The 15,792-nt window shown below is 44.5% G+C and overlaps 1 protein-coding gene across 1 annotated transcript; it reads left to right on the top strand.

Moving 5' to 3' along the window:
* Positions 1–6,322: 6,322 nt before the first annotated feature.
* Positions 6,323–14,478, top strand: spon2a (spondin 2a, extracellular matrix protein). Its single transcript, XM_030062158.1, has 5 exons — positions 6,323–6,551; positions 9,594–9,814; positions 12,448–12,639; positions 13,126–13,297; positions 13,462–14,478. The coding sequence occupies exons 1-5, from the start codon at positions 6,323–6,325 to the stop codon at positions 13,647–13,649; spliced, it is 1,002 nt and encodes a 333-aa protein (XP_029918018.1). The 3' UTR covers positions 13,650–14,478.
* Positions 14,479–15,792: the final 1,314 nt, after the last annotated feature.

Below are 15,792 nucleotides of genomic sequence, written 5' to 3'. Positions count from 1 at the left end.
AGAGAGGCTTTGATTGTTTGGTCGTTTGATGGTTTATGACTACAGGACACAAAGCCCAATTGTGGTTCTATCCATCTCAACCCCCATATCCCCCCCCCATCCCCCACCCCCACCCCGCCTGCGCCTCCTCGTCTCTCCTCATTCCTGGACAGTTAACAGCTGGGCCCTACAGTGACGTGGCCGAGTCAGTTCAAATCTCCTCGCTCCTCAGTCATCCTGTAGCCGAGCTCGTCCTCTAGCTTCGGCTAATCCTAACCAGGACGTCTCTGGCCCGGCTGGCAGATCTACGGGCTCTGCTCTGGATAAGCCACAGTCATGGCTCAGGCTACAGTATTTCACGATGACATATCTATTGAATTGGGGCCACTTATGTGTGTGTGTGTGTGTGTGTGTGTGTGTGTGAGTTTATTCCATACATTCCATATATCCATATCCACCCAAGAGATCATCTGAGGAACACATCATCACTTGGGATAATAACAGGAATAATTCTTAATCTTATTACTTAATTCTATATACATGCTTTTCAAATGATTTGAAACTGTATTTCTCACTTTGTGTCACTTTGTAATACTTTGGCAAGATGGAAACATGTATGCTAGTAAAGCCCATTGATTAGCATTGAGATAAGGAAATAAAAGAGTTTAACACACACACACACGCTGTCACACGCTGTCACACAGACACAGAGCCTCGTTTACCCTGAGCCTTGACGCATTGATCAGTGAATGGCAGACCAGTTACACAAACCTCCCTGGTTGTCCATGTGTATACCATCTGTGGGAACTGGTGACCACACATCCACACACACACACACACACACACACACACACGCACACACATGCATCCTTTCTCCTTCTCTGACCTGAGTGAAAGGGCTTCCTCAGCTGAGGTCACAGCTGGATGTGCCCCGGGACGGCAGAGCTGTTTGAAGAGAGCGTCTCACATTTACGTCTCAGTCTGCTCAGCATCCAATCAGTGAAATGATTGCAGGAATAAAAGATAGCCCTCGCTTCTGTCCAGACGCCACACGTCATTTGTTGAATTATCCAGGTTGCATGTCTGTCTGTAAGCCCCATTTTTCATTTCTCCCTCTCTTTTACTGGCATGTCATTATTCAGCAACTCTACACCTCTGAAGTCTGTTGGTATGAGCTGAAGCGCTGGAGGAACAAAATATACCAGGAGTCCAATGCTGAGTGGCGTATGTTAAAAGAGGCCAATGTGGTGTTGATTACCTTGTCAGCAATGTGAACTGAGGTTGCTGAGTTTACATAGCCACTGAAAGACCGAGCGTGTGTGTATGTATGTATGTGTGTGTGTGTGTGTGTGTGTGTGTACACAGGATGAGAGAGAAAAGGGGAGAGAGAAAGAGAGAGAGACAGAGAGAGAGAAGAGGACAGATACTGTAGGAGAGGAGGGAGGCTGTTAACTACCTTTCCATACAAGGAGAGGTAGGGGGAGAAAAGAGGAGTAGGGGGAGGAGAGAGAGAGAAAGAGAGAGAGAGTGAGAGAGAGAGAAAGAGAAGATAGAATGAAAGAGAGAGAGAGAGACGGGTAATACAAGGGGATACAATGAGGGGGAGGACGGAGAGTAAAAGATAGAGGAGAGTGAGGGATAAAGGCTGATAAGGTTTCACAAGGTTGTAGCAGACGGCCTGTGGCAGCAGAAAGGAGGAGAGAGAAGTGAGCAGTGCACTCTACTCCCCTGAGATCCCAACAGCATAATTCTGCTGCAGCTCCCGTCTGTCACTGACTGACTGATCCAACACAGGTAGGACACACACCGAGCGCTCCATTCATTCTCTGTGGGTGGGAATCTGCATGTCAGAATGTGAATGTGTTTGAACGCATGCAAGCATTTGTAACCACACGAGATCCAGGGAGCCTGTGTCGTACTACATTTGTCTTTTGGAAGATACATTTGTGTGATTTTTATTTTTATTTATTTATTTCTTCATTTATTTATTTTACCAGATATGTCTTTATGCCACAATAATGTGCAGAGATGCAAGATTGTGGCTCCCATTCATTCTAATGGAGACTTGATTTGTCTCACCCAAATCCCTGAATATGAATTTGCTGGCATTATAATTGTGCTGTTCTGCAGATAGATGTTTGCACGCATTTGTGCATAGCACTGCTGTGTGGAAAACCTTGTAAACCCAATTTTGATGAGTTTCATGATTTCATTTCACCTGAGAGATTATGTGCAGCTCCGTGAAAATTGAAAATTAGGCTCAGAAAAGCCTGTAAATCCAATTGCATGACTGAACTGAAGTGATTTTTTTTATCAAGGTAAGCATGAGGCATTTTCTTCTTAGCCTTGGAAAAGTTGACATTTCAGAGCTGCGGGCTTTTCACATGACAGTGACGGTATGTAGCTGCACCTTCCTGTATACAACTTTATGTGTATTCAGGATACACGCATGTCACCATGGCGACCAAATACGAGGGCTGCCACTGTTCTTCCTCTCTGGTCCTTTCTGGAGAAATGCTTCAGGCCCGTCTAGGTACCAGCTATTCCACTTTCACTCTCTGAACTATTGCCCGCACTGTTGTGGTTTCCCCTCGGCCTGCAAGAGAAATAGCCAAAGGTGTCTGACCTCTTTCTGCTTCACTGTAAGTGTAAGTCTGTCTGTGTCTGTCTCAGTGTTTCCGTGTATGTGTGCGTGACAGATAGAGAAAGCATGGATGTGCACATCTTACACAGATGTGTCTATTAGGCGAGGCTACAGGCAATTTGGGGAGAATGACAGTGAACAAGAGGGAACAGCATCTCCTTCCTCAGCATGTAAAAGTGAATCCACCTCCCTTCCACCAAGCCCCCCTTTATACAATAGATTTTTGAGAAAATCCCAGGAAAAACTGCAAATTACCTTCCCACCATCCTCTTGTTAAAGCTCCTGCTGTGTGCACAAATGTGTGAGTGCGTGTGTGTTTGCACGCCTGCGTGCCTGTGTATATGAGCTTAGGTGAATGTGTGTATTATCCCTGCATGAGCCTGCTGTAATTATATAGTGGAGGTGCCCACGGGGCTACAGCCTGTGCGCTTGGCACCATGCCACATCCCCTCATTTTATTGTGTCTTGTGCCCGAGAGAAAGACAGAAAACTGCTGTGTGTGTGACTATGTTGACTGTCTGTGTGTGTGTGTGTGTGTGTGTGTGTGTGTGTGTGTGTGTGTGTGTGTGCATACATCAACTGATGAGAATAATAATATTGTACATATTATTGTACACATACATGTATCATTGTGTTTTCCTGCAGATGGACAAAATCAGGTACAGCTGTTCCTTGTGTGTGTGTGTTGACCGATGAAGTTCAGTGTGCCAGTATGGGAATGTGCGAAATGTCTCTTGACTGTGTTGAGACACTGTCAGTGGGACAAGTTCAGCGGCAAGTTCTGAAGAGTCCAACAGGTCAAAGTTGCAGTGTAGACAAAGGTCGTCCTCTCACCCCTGATTTAGAGATCACAGCATGTCCGGCTGGCCCACTGCAGAGCTTGTATCACACACAAATCATTTGTGTTCATTCATGTTCAAATGTAATTTTAACTCTTGCTGTACAGTTCCCACTATAAAGTCACTCTCTCTCTCTTTCCTCCCCCTCTCTTTCTCCCTCTCTATCTGTGTGTGTGTGTGCGTGTGTGTGTGAGTATGTGCATACGTGCGCGTGTGTGTGTGTGTGTGTGTCAGACACACACAATACCCTACTGTATGACTGAACTGACCTCCTTTTCTACCCTGAACACACCGCTCAGTGCCAGCAGGAGCATGCAGACAGGACAGTGACAGCTGAGATTGCATTTGAATGTGAAAACCCCTCCAGCTCCGGTTAGGTGAAGCGAATAAGGAGCCAGGGCTGATGTAACTTATTCAAAGAGCACTGACTAAGTTCAAAACTGCACAGCTGTCAATCTGAAAATAAGACTGTTACTCCTAATTCCAAAAAAGGTGAGTTTTTGGAGGGAGGATATTAAGCGGGCATAGTTAAGCATCCCTCTCTGCCTCCTACACTGCTGCACGGTTGCAGCCGGTGAGATGACTGGATGACTGAGCAGTGAGATCAAAGGTAGGCTCTGTGTGTCTCCATACTCAAAGTATTTTTATGGCTGGCTGTTAAACTTTGCAGTGGTTAATATAAGTTTAGAGGAGACAGGGAATGGATAACATGCTCAATGACATATAAGGCTGCGGTCAGAAAAATGGCAGAGTTGGAGTTTTGCAGCTATATTAGAAGAGTAAGACAATCTGACCTCTGGAAATAGACATCAGGAACAATGTGCAGCAAGATATGAGTGTTATGCGCACTGTGTGTGTCTGTGTGTGTGTGTGCACGCGCACGCACACACGTGTTTTTGTGTGCAACCAAATTTAACTGTCTACATTGTGGAGCTGCTTGGAATCACAATTATATGGTATAACCCACTGAAACGTCACACTGTGCTGCAGCTAGGAAACCCTTCCAGTAGTACATTCATACAGCGAATGTAACTTCACCTGGTGTCTTCACATTTTCCTTGAAAGCAGTCAAGATATCGTGAGTTAAGGTATATAACTCTAAAGCAAGATATTGTCATTTTATTTAAAAAAAAAAAAATCTTTATGCTTTTTTTATAGGCATATAAAATCACTGAACTCTACCTGGAAATTTCTGTTACTATTTTTTAGGAAACTTTTCATATGAAGGAAGATTTTAAAACTCAATTCAAGATGTAATAACTTGATGGAGTTTTTTTTTTTTTTTTTTTTTTGCAGTGCATACAGACACACATGCCTGCATATACTGTAGGAACACCCGTGCACACACACAGTCACACACGGTACTGAGAATAGGTTGTCAGGCTGTTGTTCTGTTATTTTAATTCTGCCATTCCCATAAACAGGGTGGTAAATCACGGGAGCAGAGCTGGTGAGCAGCGGCAGGATGAGAACATGGGTGGAGAAGTGCAGAGGGGAGGATGGGACTCTGATTTGACTCTGATTTACAATCATCTCCCGCAGCATCATAAAAATCCACTAACACCCGCTGACAGCGCGGTGTCAGGAGAACAGAGGCTGAACTTATGCACATCATGTGCATACAGGGAGAAAAGCACGAGAGTACATAACCCTTGCACATACATGCTGTGCATAGTTTACATTCAGTGCTGCTCTCCTCTGTTATCCTCCTCTACATCTGATACACAATTACATGTAAACAAAAATATGTTATCCCCCCCTCTTCTCTGTCTTTCTTACACTATGAGTCTGACTCAGCAGCTAGCGGTCATGGGATGGTCCGTCAGTGAGGTCAGCAGAGTAGGCAGACAGGATTTGTATCTATCCTTAGGGATGTCATCCATGTTGTTTTATTTAAGGGTGGCTTCTGTACCAGACATGACTGTGACAGTGATGAATGTTAATGGTTATTCGGTGCAGCCGCAGGTTGGCTCTGGACCACCACCTTCAGCCCAGCCCAGGGGAATAGGAGGGGAGGTTGGAGGGTCACTGAGTTCAATAAGACTTGGCCTGTAAACACAGATAAAATGGATCTGTTGTGGTATCAGGGCAGGGACATGGAATTTCCCACCTTATGCTGATTTTCCGCTATTGTCTGGGTTTGGTTTCCTAAAAGATCGCTTTAAACCCTTTAACTCTGATTTTCCCATAAATATCCCTTTATATAACTTCAAAGTTTGAAAGTGTTTTCCATTTTGTCAACAATGGCGCATGCATATTCTGTATATGCTGGTTGCAACACCTTGCAGCCCCACCACGCTTATATTGACTGAAAAACTCATACCCAAGATGCCATTGTTTTATGGCCGCAGCATTATATCAATAGAAAATATCTAGCTGTCATGTGCATCATTTTATACTCATTTCGCTGGAATGCAGCAGCACATTTCTGGTATCTTTAGAAACCTTGGGATCTCCATGAGAATTTAAAAACTCCTGTGGGTTTGAACAAAGCTCGACTGCGCAGCATGCATTCGTGATGACGCACTCACCAATGGGGCAGGCGGAGTTGAAGAGGTTTAAGATCCTTTGAGTTCCTTTCGCTTGCCAAAGGACAAACATTAGATTGCATTACTGCCAACGCACTTTTGGAACACCAGTATCTGTTCAGTAGCTTCTGTGATTTTAATGTATGCCACACATTTTAGTGGTTTTGGAGAGAAGTAAGGGGCATGGGCAGTAAATTTTTACACACACGATTGTCAGAGCTTGTGGAGGAGGGAACCTGACCATTTAGCAGATGTGTGCAAACTTATTACATTTCTGCCTTGGGCGAGGAATACTTTTACAACCATTTTTTTCTTTCCTCCGTCTCTTTCAGATGATGTCATCAGAGCGCCTATCCTGTGGTTGGCTGCGGCAGCTACTCCTCATCCTGCTGAGGCTCTCGTTGGCCTATGCCGGCCCCACACAACCAATCAGTGGGACAGAGTGCGCAGCTAGGGGTCCTGCCTCCTACATTCTGGTCTTTACAGGTCACTGGAGCCCTCAGACCTTCCCAAAGCAGTACCCCCTCTTCCGGCCCCCTGCCCAGTGGTCCAAGCTCATAGGTGAGAGAAACTGCACGAGAAAAAGAGATTGGTTGTTCCAAAATCAGCTCACTTCTTATGTTATATTTGACCTTAAAGGTGCACTATTTAAAATTGACTGACACTGAATAAGCACAGAACTTATCATTGAGACAGTCGGACGATGGGTCATTAGTCAATATTTTAGCTCACCTTTAAAGAATACTCCAACATTTTGGGCAAAATGCCCTGTTTCCAACTTACCTAGACTGAGACAAGATGTTCGATACAGTTTTCACCTCTGTGCATTCAGTGGTTCGGTTCCTATAGGAAACATTTCATGATAGCTTAGCATAAAGACTTGAAGTCTATGGGAGTCATTAGCCTAGCTCTGTCAAAGTGAAAAAATAAACCTCACAGCACCTCCAAGACTGTCTTATTAACACAATGTGTTATTTGTATGAAATACATGTCTTGGAATTCAAAAAAATGAATGAAATGAAACGAGTTTGATAATGGACTGTAACCTCTAAACATTCATCCTTCGGTCTGTTGCAGTGATCAGGTGCACCGCTGAAGGTATAGGAAGATCCTACACAAATGAACTTCTCCTAAAATGATTCTCTCTCTTTTTTTTAATTACAAGACCTGTATTTCAAATACACATGATACTCTGTGTAAATCAGACAGCTTCAGAGTTGTTGTAAGGTTTATTTTTTTTCTTTGACGGAGCTAGGCTAACGACTCCTATAGATGTCAAGTCTTTATGCTAAGCTAACATGAAATGTTACTCACAGGAGCTGAACCACGGGACGTCCAGAGATGAAAATGGTATCAAACAGCTTTTCTCAGTCTTGATGTGTCGGAAAAAGAATCATTTGCCCAAAACATTGGAGTATTCTTCTAACAACTGATGCTCCACGCTGCTGATTTTTACATGTTCAGCTGCTCTTGGTGACTTACTCAGCAGAAAGGGATGGAGGGATATTGTTCACATATTATTGATTGTTACAGTATTATTACAGACTTTTCTTTGGGCAGTTAGAGCAGCGAAAATCCCCTGTACCCATGCACATTTTCCATGTTAACACAGTGGATGAGCGAAGGAACAAGACAGTGACCACAGCTGGATTGTCTGGTTTGTTGGGACACTGGGTCAGCCTCAGATCTGGCCAGGTCTTTCTCACCTCATCATGTGACGGTGGCTTTGGGCCTTCAGCGCACACACACACACACACACACACACACACACACACACACGCACACACACACACACACACACACACACACTGTGCGGCATGAGAGATGTTAATGAGCAAAGCAGTGTGAGGCAGAGTGCAGTAAGAACGACAGGCTAAATGCTACCAGATGAAGCAGGGCATGTACCCCATTGGTTCGCCTCAATCTTTCATTTGGGCTCTGCCTCCCAACTTCTTTCCACCCATATCTTTAATATTTCTCTATTTTTCTCAATCTTTACACTACTTCCCACACTTTCCGCTGGTTTACCGCAGTGTTGGCGGTAAAGAGCGGCGTGTAGGTTTCAGGGCTGGTGCAGATGGGTGATGATAGTTGGGGTGTGGTGGGGTCAGACCGCTTACCTCAGAGCCAGGAGGAGAGGAAGGGATTCAAGCCCCTTTTCTTTCTTTTTTTCCCAAATAGTGGGGGATAGGATGGCAGATGTTTGTGTGTGTGTGCTAGAATACTCTTGTGCATCACCGTCTGTGGCGGCCGTGGCTTTGTCTGGTTTCCAGCTCACCCAGCCGTGCCCTGTTGCCCTGCCAGAGGATGATGGCCTACTTACTCCTTACAGAGACAGTGCCTGAGGACTCTGGCACACCTCTTATGGATTTTCATGCCCCGTGGGGACAGGGGGGGACAGGGAATGGGCTTTGTCACAAGGGAAGAAAAACACAAGAGCAGGAGCCTCAAGCAAAATGGAAAGGAGTCAAGAAAATGGAATTAGTCACAATACAAGAAAAACATAACCTGTTGGGTTTCGGGCCCTGTGATGGCTTTGTAATGGCTTTGTTGTGGAGACTATCGGACAGGGGACCAAGGACAGAGCCAGAGGGAAGGGGGAATGGAGTTTCTCATAGCTCAAGAAAAAAAAAAAAAAAAAAAAAAAAAAAAAAAACATGAGCGATTTAGAAGGGGCGGGAAGTGGGCTTTAACTTCTTGGTGGGGCTTAAATGTGATGTGTTATCGAATTTCAGGGTCTTGACGCTTGTGGGAAACCTGTTAGGATGGAAATGCAATTAAGTGCATAAGTAATGGCAGTTTGGGGAAAAACAAAATAGTGTGTGAAGTGTGCGGGGCACAATGTGCAGTGCAGTATGTGTGTGTGTGTGTGTGTGTGTGTGTATGTGTGTGTGTATGTGTCAGGAGTGTTTAAAAATGAAAGTGTGCTTGTTTATGTGTGTTTGTGCATAAATTTGAAAGGTTAGGTAAGGCAGAACCATCAGAGCATTTGTCAGTGTGTTGCTGGCTAACCTTACTCTGCCCTTAAATCCACTGGTCCCAGGCCAGCAGCTCTGTGGGTTTCAATGTGGAGCTCCAGGAACTGCGGTACAAACAGTTTTACCTAAATCAGTCTCTTGATTCCAAACAGATTTTATAGATAACCAAAACTAAACATGAGAATGTGAAACAAACGGTCTTAGTTGGACCAAGGTTTAAGGAAGGGAATCAACAAAATGAGTTCAAAATGAAGGTGTTTCTTTTTTTTTTGCCCACTGTCCGGCTGCTGACTCTGAGATCCTGACCTCCCCACTGGCAGCTCTAGCCTGTGTTGTGGTTTTATCAGTGATAGATGGAGAAAAGTTGTAACCATAACCATGCAATAACTCCAAAGACATATATGTGGACAGTTCCTTCATAATTATCTTTTTATGAACAGGAAGTTGGAGGCAGGCATCGAAATACACACAGGCTCCATGGTGGAAATGATCTCACCATCTGGCCGAGCCTCTGTGGTACTTAATTGACACTGATATGCGCTCCAGTGAATAAGCATCTTGTCTTTTCTCTTGTACTCCAGTAACTGTCTTCTCCTCTGTCTTATGTTTCTTTGCTTGCTTTAAGCGGTCACCCATAATGGCCAATTTCGGCTGTGGGAGGAGGGTGCTCCAGCCAGTGCAGGGGTACAGAGATTTGCTGAACTCGGGGTGACAGTGGAGCTGGTGAAGGAGGCCAAGGAGGCCAGAAAGAGGCGGGCAGTCGGCGCCATGTACCGAACGGCCGGCATCCCTAACGGCATTGGGCACAGCTCCACAGAGTTGCTCATGCAGCCCCGGAGCTCACTGGTAGGCACAACTCATGCGCACATAAAACTTGAGTAGGAAAAATACACTTCCATAAATGCACGCTCACACACACATGAATGAATACTTACTCTTTCTATTCAGTCATCTGGTGACCTGGCCTTCCCCGCACCTCCCCATATAACATAGTTCATCCGCCCTAACCAAAACACTTCACCGCTTCTTTCCACTATCCAATCAGCCTATGTTTAGCACAAGCTCCGAAGCCCTGCAGCCACAAACTCCCACATCCGTCCTGCATGGTCTGCTCTCTGTCTGCAGCCTGTCCTGCTGAACTCTCAGTGCTCACGAGAGAGGCCCAGGCTGAAGTTTTAGAAACACACCTGCAGGCTGAGGCAGGGACTGGGGCATGATTGAGACTGGAGTTATGACTGTATCCGTGTCCAAAGCCTAGGCTGTAGCAATGGCCATGGCATGGAGTTTATTATGTGCTGTGGGCTAATAAATGTGGACTGGAGTTGGGCTGAGACTACAACCGGACAATGACTGAGGCCTTGGCTAAATTTGGGGGCAAAGGGCAGAGGGCTGGAGGTGGGAATGAGGCCTGGCACTTTGGTAAGCTATGGTGGCATGGACACCAGAGAGAGAATTTGAACCAGAAATTAAGTTCACCTCTTGTTTTTTTTTTTTTTCTTCTTCTAGATTTTGAATGGAATGGGAGAGTAATTAGAAAAAGAGGTGGAGGTGAAGAGGAAGGGTGGGTAGTGACTGGAGGTTTTCGAAATAGGAGTGTGCCTGCCTGCATGTCTGGTGACCTAGATTTGTTTATTGGTTATTCCACTGTCTGAACCTGGGAGCCCTTCAAATCATAAACAACCGTGAAGGAGGGCATCTTTGGTGAGTGCTGCTCATGGAGAGCCGCTTAATGGCTTGTCGTCTGGATATGCGCACGCCCAGGTCCATCTGTTTTTAGATCAGTGGGTAGTAAGGCAGAAACACCAGGGCATGACAATCACTGACTTTGTGCAGAACGTGATCATGACAGATTAGTTGATGCTTATCAATTGACAGTTGATACTCCTGATCTTTTCTCTCCCGCGCTTTTACTCTCTCACGCGCAAACAAAACCATCCATTTCTCTTTCCCACAAACCCAAACATGCATACACAATGCCCCAAAAATCCCAAACACATTCCTATCTCCATATTCATAACCCCCCCCCTACCATTGCTGTTGAGCATGTAATCCAAAACAGGCTGATAACAACAAACATCGAAGTACCCAATCGGCATTCTTCTCAAAGCCGTAACAATTCAGAAGATTAGTTGACAAAATGGTACAATGGGACACTTAAAACCACTTGTGTCCTTTCTCCACGGGGATTCTCTGGGGCTCTTGGGAAATTGTAACAGGATGAAGTGTGAGTGAGTGGGATCACAGGAGCTTTAAGTAACTATCTGTGCACTAGAGACAGTTCCTGGCCCGTACATTGCAAACCACCATGTCAGAGAAGAGAGATACCCCTGAACAGATATCCTCCCTGAGTGGCCCAATGGATATAGCAGAACGGCTTCTTGGAAAAGAACACTGTTTGAAAGGCAAGCTGAAAAAGATGAGAGGAGGGAGGAATATCAGCGAATAGCGGAAAGAGGAAAGGAAGGAGGGGATCAGTGGGGGAGTCTGGGAAGGAACAGAGCTACTTTGGAGTTGGTCCCTCACCCTCTCGCTGTGTGTTACAGGCTAGAAACAGGCCCCATGTGTCACGCTGACACTACCTACCCCCCAGTGGTTTGTCCCACCCTGATCTACTGGTTTGACGTTTGTGCCAGTGCCACTTATCCAGCTCCTCCTTCCTGTCCCGTCCCAAGCTGTCCCGAGAAACTCTGCCCAGGTCCACTAATACTGGAGTGCTTGGAGGAGGCAGCGCTGAGTCTCTCAATGCTGTTTTCTGGGCGTCTGCCACCTCTGCGTGTGCTGACCCCTGGGCCACTTCCTGTATGAGGTCACCAGCTTTCAGGAAACATCCATCACACAGGAGAAGGGAGCACAGTGTAACCCTGGACAGGAAAGCGAGTGGGTGCATGCAGGCACACGCATACAGCCTTCCCCAACCCTGCATTTATAAGTCACACAGTTTATAACTTCCAGCAGTCACTGTGTGTGTGTGTGTGTGTGTGTGTGTGTGTGTGTGTGTGTGTGTGTGTGTGTGTGTGTGTGTGTGTGTGTGTGAGAGACCATGTAATTCCTTTTTTGTGTATATACAACTGTTCATCTCTTTGCACTTATTAAATTTTTGTTTTGTTTCCAAAGCCAGTGCTACAAAAGCAGCACATTAAAGTATGATGTAACTTGGTACAACACTTTTTTCTCCTTGGGCTTCGTTTTTCCAGATGCTATCAACTGACAAGGGACATTAGTGCAGAATATTGACTTGGTGGGACAATAAAAATTGATTGATTGATTAATTGATCTATCTTAAAAGAATGACGATGGTCTAAACTAGGTCCATATTGGGGTTATGTGTTTTGTTGTGGTTTTATATTTTACTGCTCTTACTGTGGTTGTATTGTTTATCATTATTCTCTTCTTTTGTGATTTTTTTTTTTCATTGCAAGCCATATTTCCCTTATGGGAAAAATAAAGTTTGAACTTGCTGTTCTCTCCTTGGACACCAGCTCTCCATGATGGTGAAGGTGATCCCCAGCCCTGACTGGTTTGTTGGTGTGGACAGCCTCAACCTTTGTGAGGGTGGGCAGTGGAAGCAGGAAGTGACCTTAGACCTCCAGCCATATGATGCAGGGACAGACAGTGGATTCACTTTCTCCTCTCCCAACTTCCCCACCAACCCTCCAGAAAACATCACAAGGGTGAGCCAAACAATCCTTTTTTACCGCTGGTGTGCTTCAGTTTGTGGCCACTTTTCTCCACCTCATTGTCTTTTTGAAATGTGGGGTTCATATCCTCAAAACAGTTTATCCATCCCTCCAGTCACTGATACATTTGTTATTCATGCATTCACTCCCTCCCTTAACTTCCATTTGAAAAGTGTCAGCAGGCAAGGAGGACAACAGTAATCTTACTCTTTAAATAGATGAGCAGCATATAAGAAAACTGGATATCATTCTTAGCTGTCTCCACGTTAGTGATAGCTTGGCAGACCACATGCCTGACCTGAGGTGCTTCAAGTAAAACGGGCTTCTCTTACATAATAGACCACCTATCCTTGCCCACTCCGGCATGCTGTTTGTTTTAAAGTGTACTATTGTATACTTGAACTCAGTTCAGACTCTGCTGGATCTCCTGATGATTTATATCTGACTGACTGTCTGGCTGTACTCTGCTGTTTTGTTCAGATCACATCTCAGATGCCCAATCACCCAGCCAACTCCTTCTACTATCCACGCCTACAGGAGCTGCCGCCAATCGCCAGCATAAAGCTGACACGACAGAATAGAGCACCCGTCCGCCAAAATCCCATGTCCAATCATATTTTGCCCAATTCTATCAGTCCCCAGCGCTTCTCAGGTAAGGCTGCAAGACCGTCTATGCTAATACAAACAATCCTTGTTTCTCCACACATTTGTCTCTATAATGTACTTACATACTTACCTCTTTTCCCCCCATCCACCCATTTGCCCTTATGTATTTCCATACTTTTTATACACCCCCGCCCCTCCTCCCCACATCAGAGACACCACTGGACTGTGAGGTGTCACTCTGGTCATCCTGGGGTTTGTGTCTGGGCCCCTGCTCCCGGGGCGGTATCCGCCACCGTACCCGCTACATCCTCTTGAGGCCGGCTAATGCTGGCGCCCCCTGCCCTGAGCTGGAGGAACAGGCTGAGTGCACACCACACCACTGTCTGAAACGCCAGTAGCCCTCGGGAACATACAACCACTGACATAGCCAGTATGCAACACTGGGACTATCATTTTATTACTGATGGACTGAGAAGATATCACTGCAGCTTAAATGTACCCTTAATAATGCAAGGGTTTTTTGTTTGGTTTTGTCACATCCTGATTGTGGATATTTAGACCTACTGTGTTACTTGTCCAGTTCTTTTACATTAGATAAAGCTCTCCTAGTGGTGGATTTCTCCAACAGCAGTAAATGGACTCCAAGGCCTGAGTGCACCATTGGTCCCTCTATTCAGGTTCAAGATGACACTCTAAAATGTGTCAAAGTAAAAAAAAAAAAAAAAAAAAAAAAAAAAAAAAAGTGTTTTATATCAAAAGTCATGGATACAGAGGTCATGCTGGATAATGGTAAAAAGTTGCATGACAGACGCATGCCTTCCAAACTGTGTATACCGATGATAATGGATTGATGATTAGCAGCCACACATGCGTTTAACCTGGAAGCTAACAGTGGTAGACCGCAGTCACCATGCACAATGTCTTCTCCACACACACACACACACACACACACACACACAAAAGTCCTTGCACATACTACATACTTTTGCAGGCACGGAGGCATTAGTTTACATACGTAGTCTATACATGCTTGGCACATGCAGCTTTTTCAAAATAACCCCACAGCCTGATTTATAAATATCACCTTTCACATGAAACAACTGATGACTAACTTTAGTCTAGCAAACTATCTGAGGGATCTAGCCTATTTTACAACAACAAACAGGTTTTTCTACAGGAAAAAGTGCTAGATATTTGTACTATTATCTCTTTTGATATTTTAAGACATGGTGAGATTTTGTATATACTGTATAATGTATCTTATCTTGTATAACTCATGAATAAATACAGAGGTGTTGTTTTTCTTTAAATAGAAAAGGCCTGTGTTATTTTGCTTCTCTGTATGCCTATCCAGCTGGAAAGTGTTTTGGTATTGTGCAAAGGCAAAGTCCACATGTGAAACTCTTGACAAACCAGAGAACATCCTTGATTTATATCTGCGAAGGTTCCAGTAATACATGATGACATCAATGTATTAGTGTATGCCAGAGTATAATTTTATCAGTATTGACACTTCTTTATTTGTGTGTCCGAAGAACTCACAGCCCAAATGCAAAAATACACAGCCATAAATATCACAGTATGGAAGGTTATACTGTTTTATATTCACTAAAATAGAAAATGCCATTGTACTACAAGTTAATGGATGAAAACGATATCTATCCCTAAAAGTGTCACTTTTATCGATGTGGTAAATGGATCTGGATATAAAGCCCTACAACGGCACAGTAAGACACTTTTCCTAATATATTCGGATGGGCATAAGAAGGGTGTATATGCCACCGTTTGACTGGTCTAAATAACAAACGTGAGACCCCTTTCTTCCAGAGAAGAATATTCCTAGAAATAGTTATTTATTGTTTGACTTTCCATCGTACTGTAATGTGGAAAATAGTTGGCGGTCTAGCGCCCTCTTGTGGACAAATACACTTATATTTTAGGAACAGAAGGGAAATGTAACTGGATAGGAGATGACTATGCCGAAGGGGCGGGGTACTCCAGGTCAGGTTGTGACATTGTTTAAGGAAAAAAACAAAAACAAAAACAAAAAAACAGCTACTTCGAGCTAAATGTCCCAATAAAACACTGATGCTTGAAATGAAACGACGACCCAAGAGAATATACTGTGTATGACTGAGAAAACTTTGCTGCATCTTACATTTACCCTTAATAATGCAAGGATTTTTTTTTGTCTCTGTCATATCCTGATTTCTGACTTTTAGATTTCTATTCCATTTCTTATGTAGTTCGTTAACATTAAATAAAGCACTCCTTGTGGTGGATTTCTCCCATGGCAGTAAATAGACTCTAAGGGCTGAGTGCACCATTGGTCCGTCTATTAAGGCACACAGTAAAATGACGATGCTCCAAATTAAACGACGACAAAATACTGCAAATAAGAGAATAAGAGAAAGTCTGCGATCTTTAGTTCAACCGGGCCAGAGTGTGCTGAACACCCAGGCTGTATGCGCAGAGCACAGGCCTGTCACTAGAGGTCGCTGTTTCCACAGAATGGACTCCGTCTCCGCAGTACTGCCTAGT

The sequence above is a fragment of the Myripristis murdjan genome, chromosome 10, assembly GCF_902150065.1.
Source record: "Myripristis murdjan chromosome 10, fMyrMur1.1, whole genome shotgun sequence".
Classification (NCBI taxonomy): Eukaryota; Metazoa; Chordata; class Actinopteri; order Holocentriformes; family Holocentridae; genus Myripristis; species Myripristis murdjan.
The sequence above is the reverse complement of the archived record's forward strand: the minus strand, read 5'-3'. Positions and strand labels throughout refer to the sequence as shown.

Bases quoted from the DNA above. Each gene is read 5' to 3' on its own strand.
- spon2a (XM_030062158.1), top strand. From the start codon at position 6,323: ATGATGTCATCAGAGCGCCTATCCTGTGGTTGGCTGCGGCAGCTACTC. The intron at 6,552-9,593 runs GTGAGAGAAACT...GCTTGCTTTAAG, and splicing joins CCAGTGGTCCAAGCTCATAG to CGGTCACCCATAATGGCCAA. The intron at 12,640-13,125 runs GTGAGCCAAACA...TGTTTTGTTCAG, and splicing joins CTCCAGAAAACATCACAAGG to ATCACATCTCAGATGCCCAA.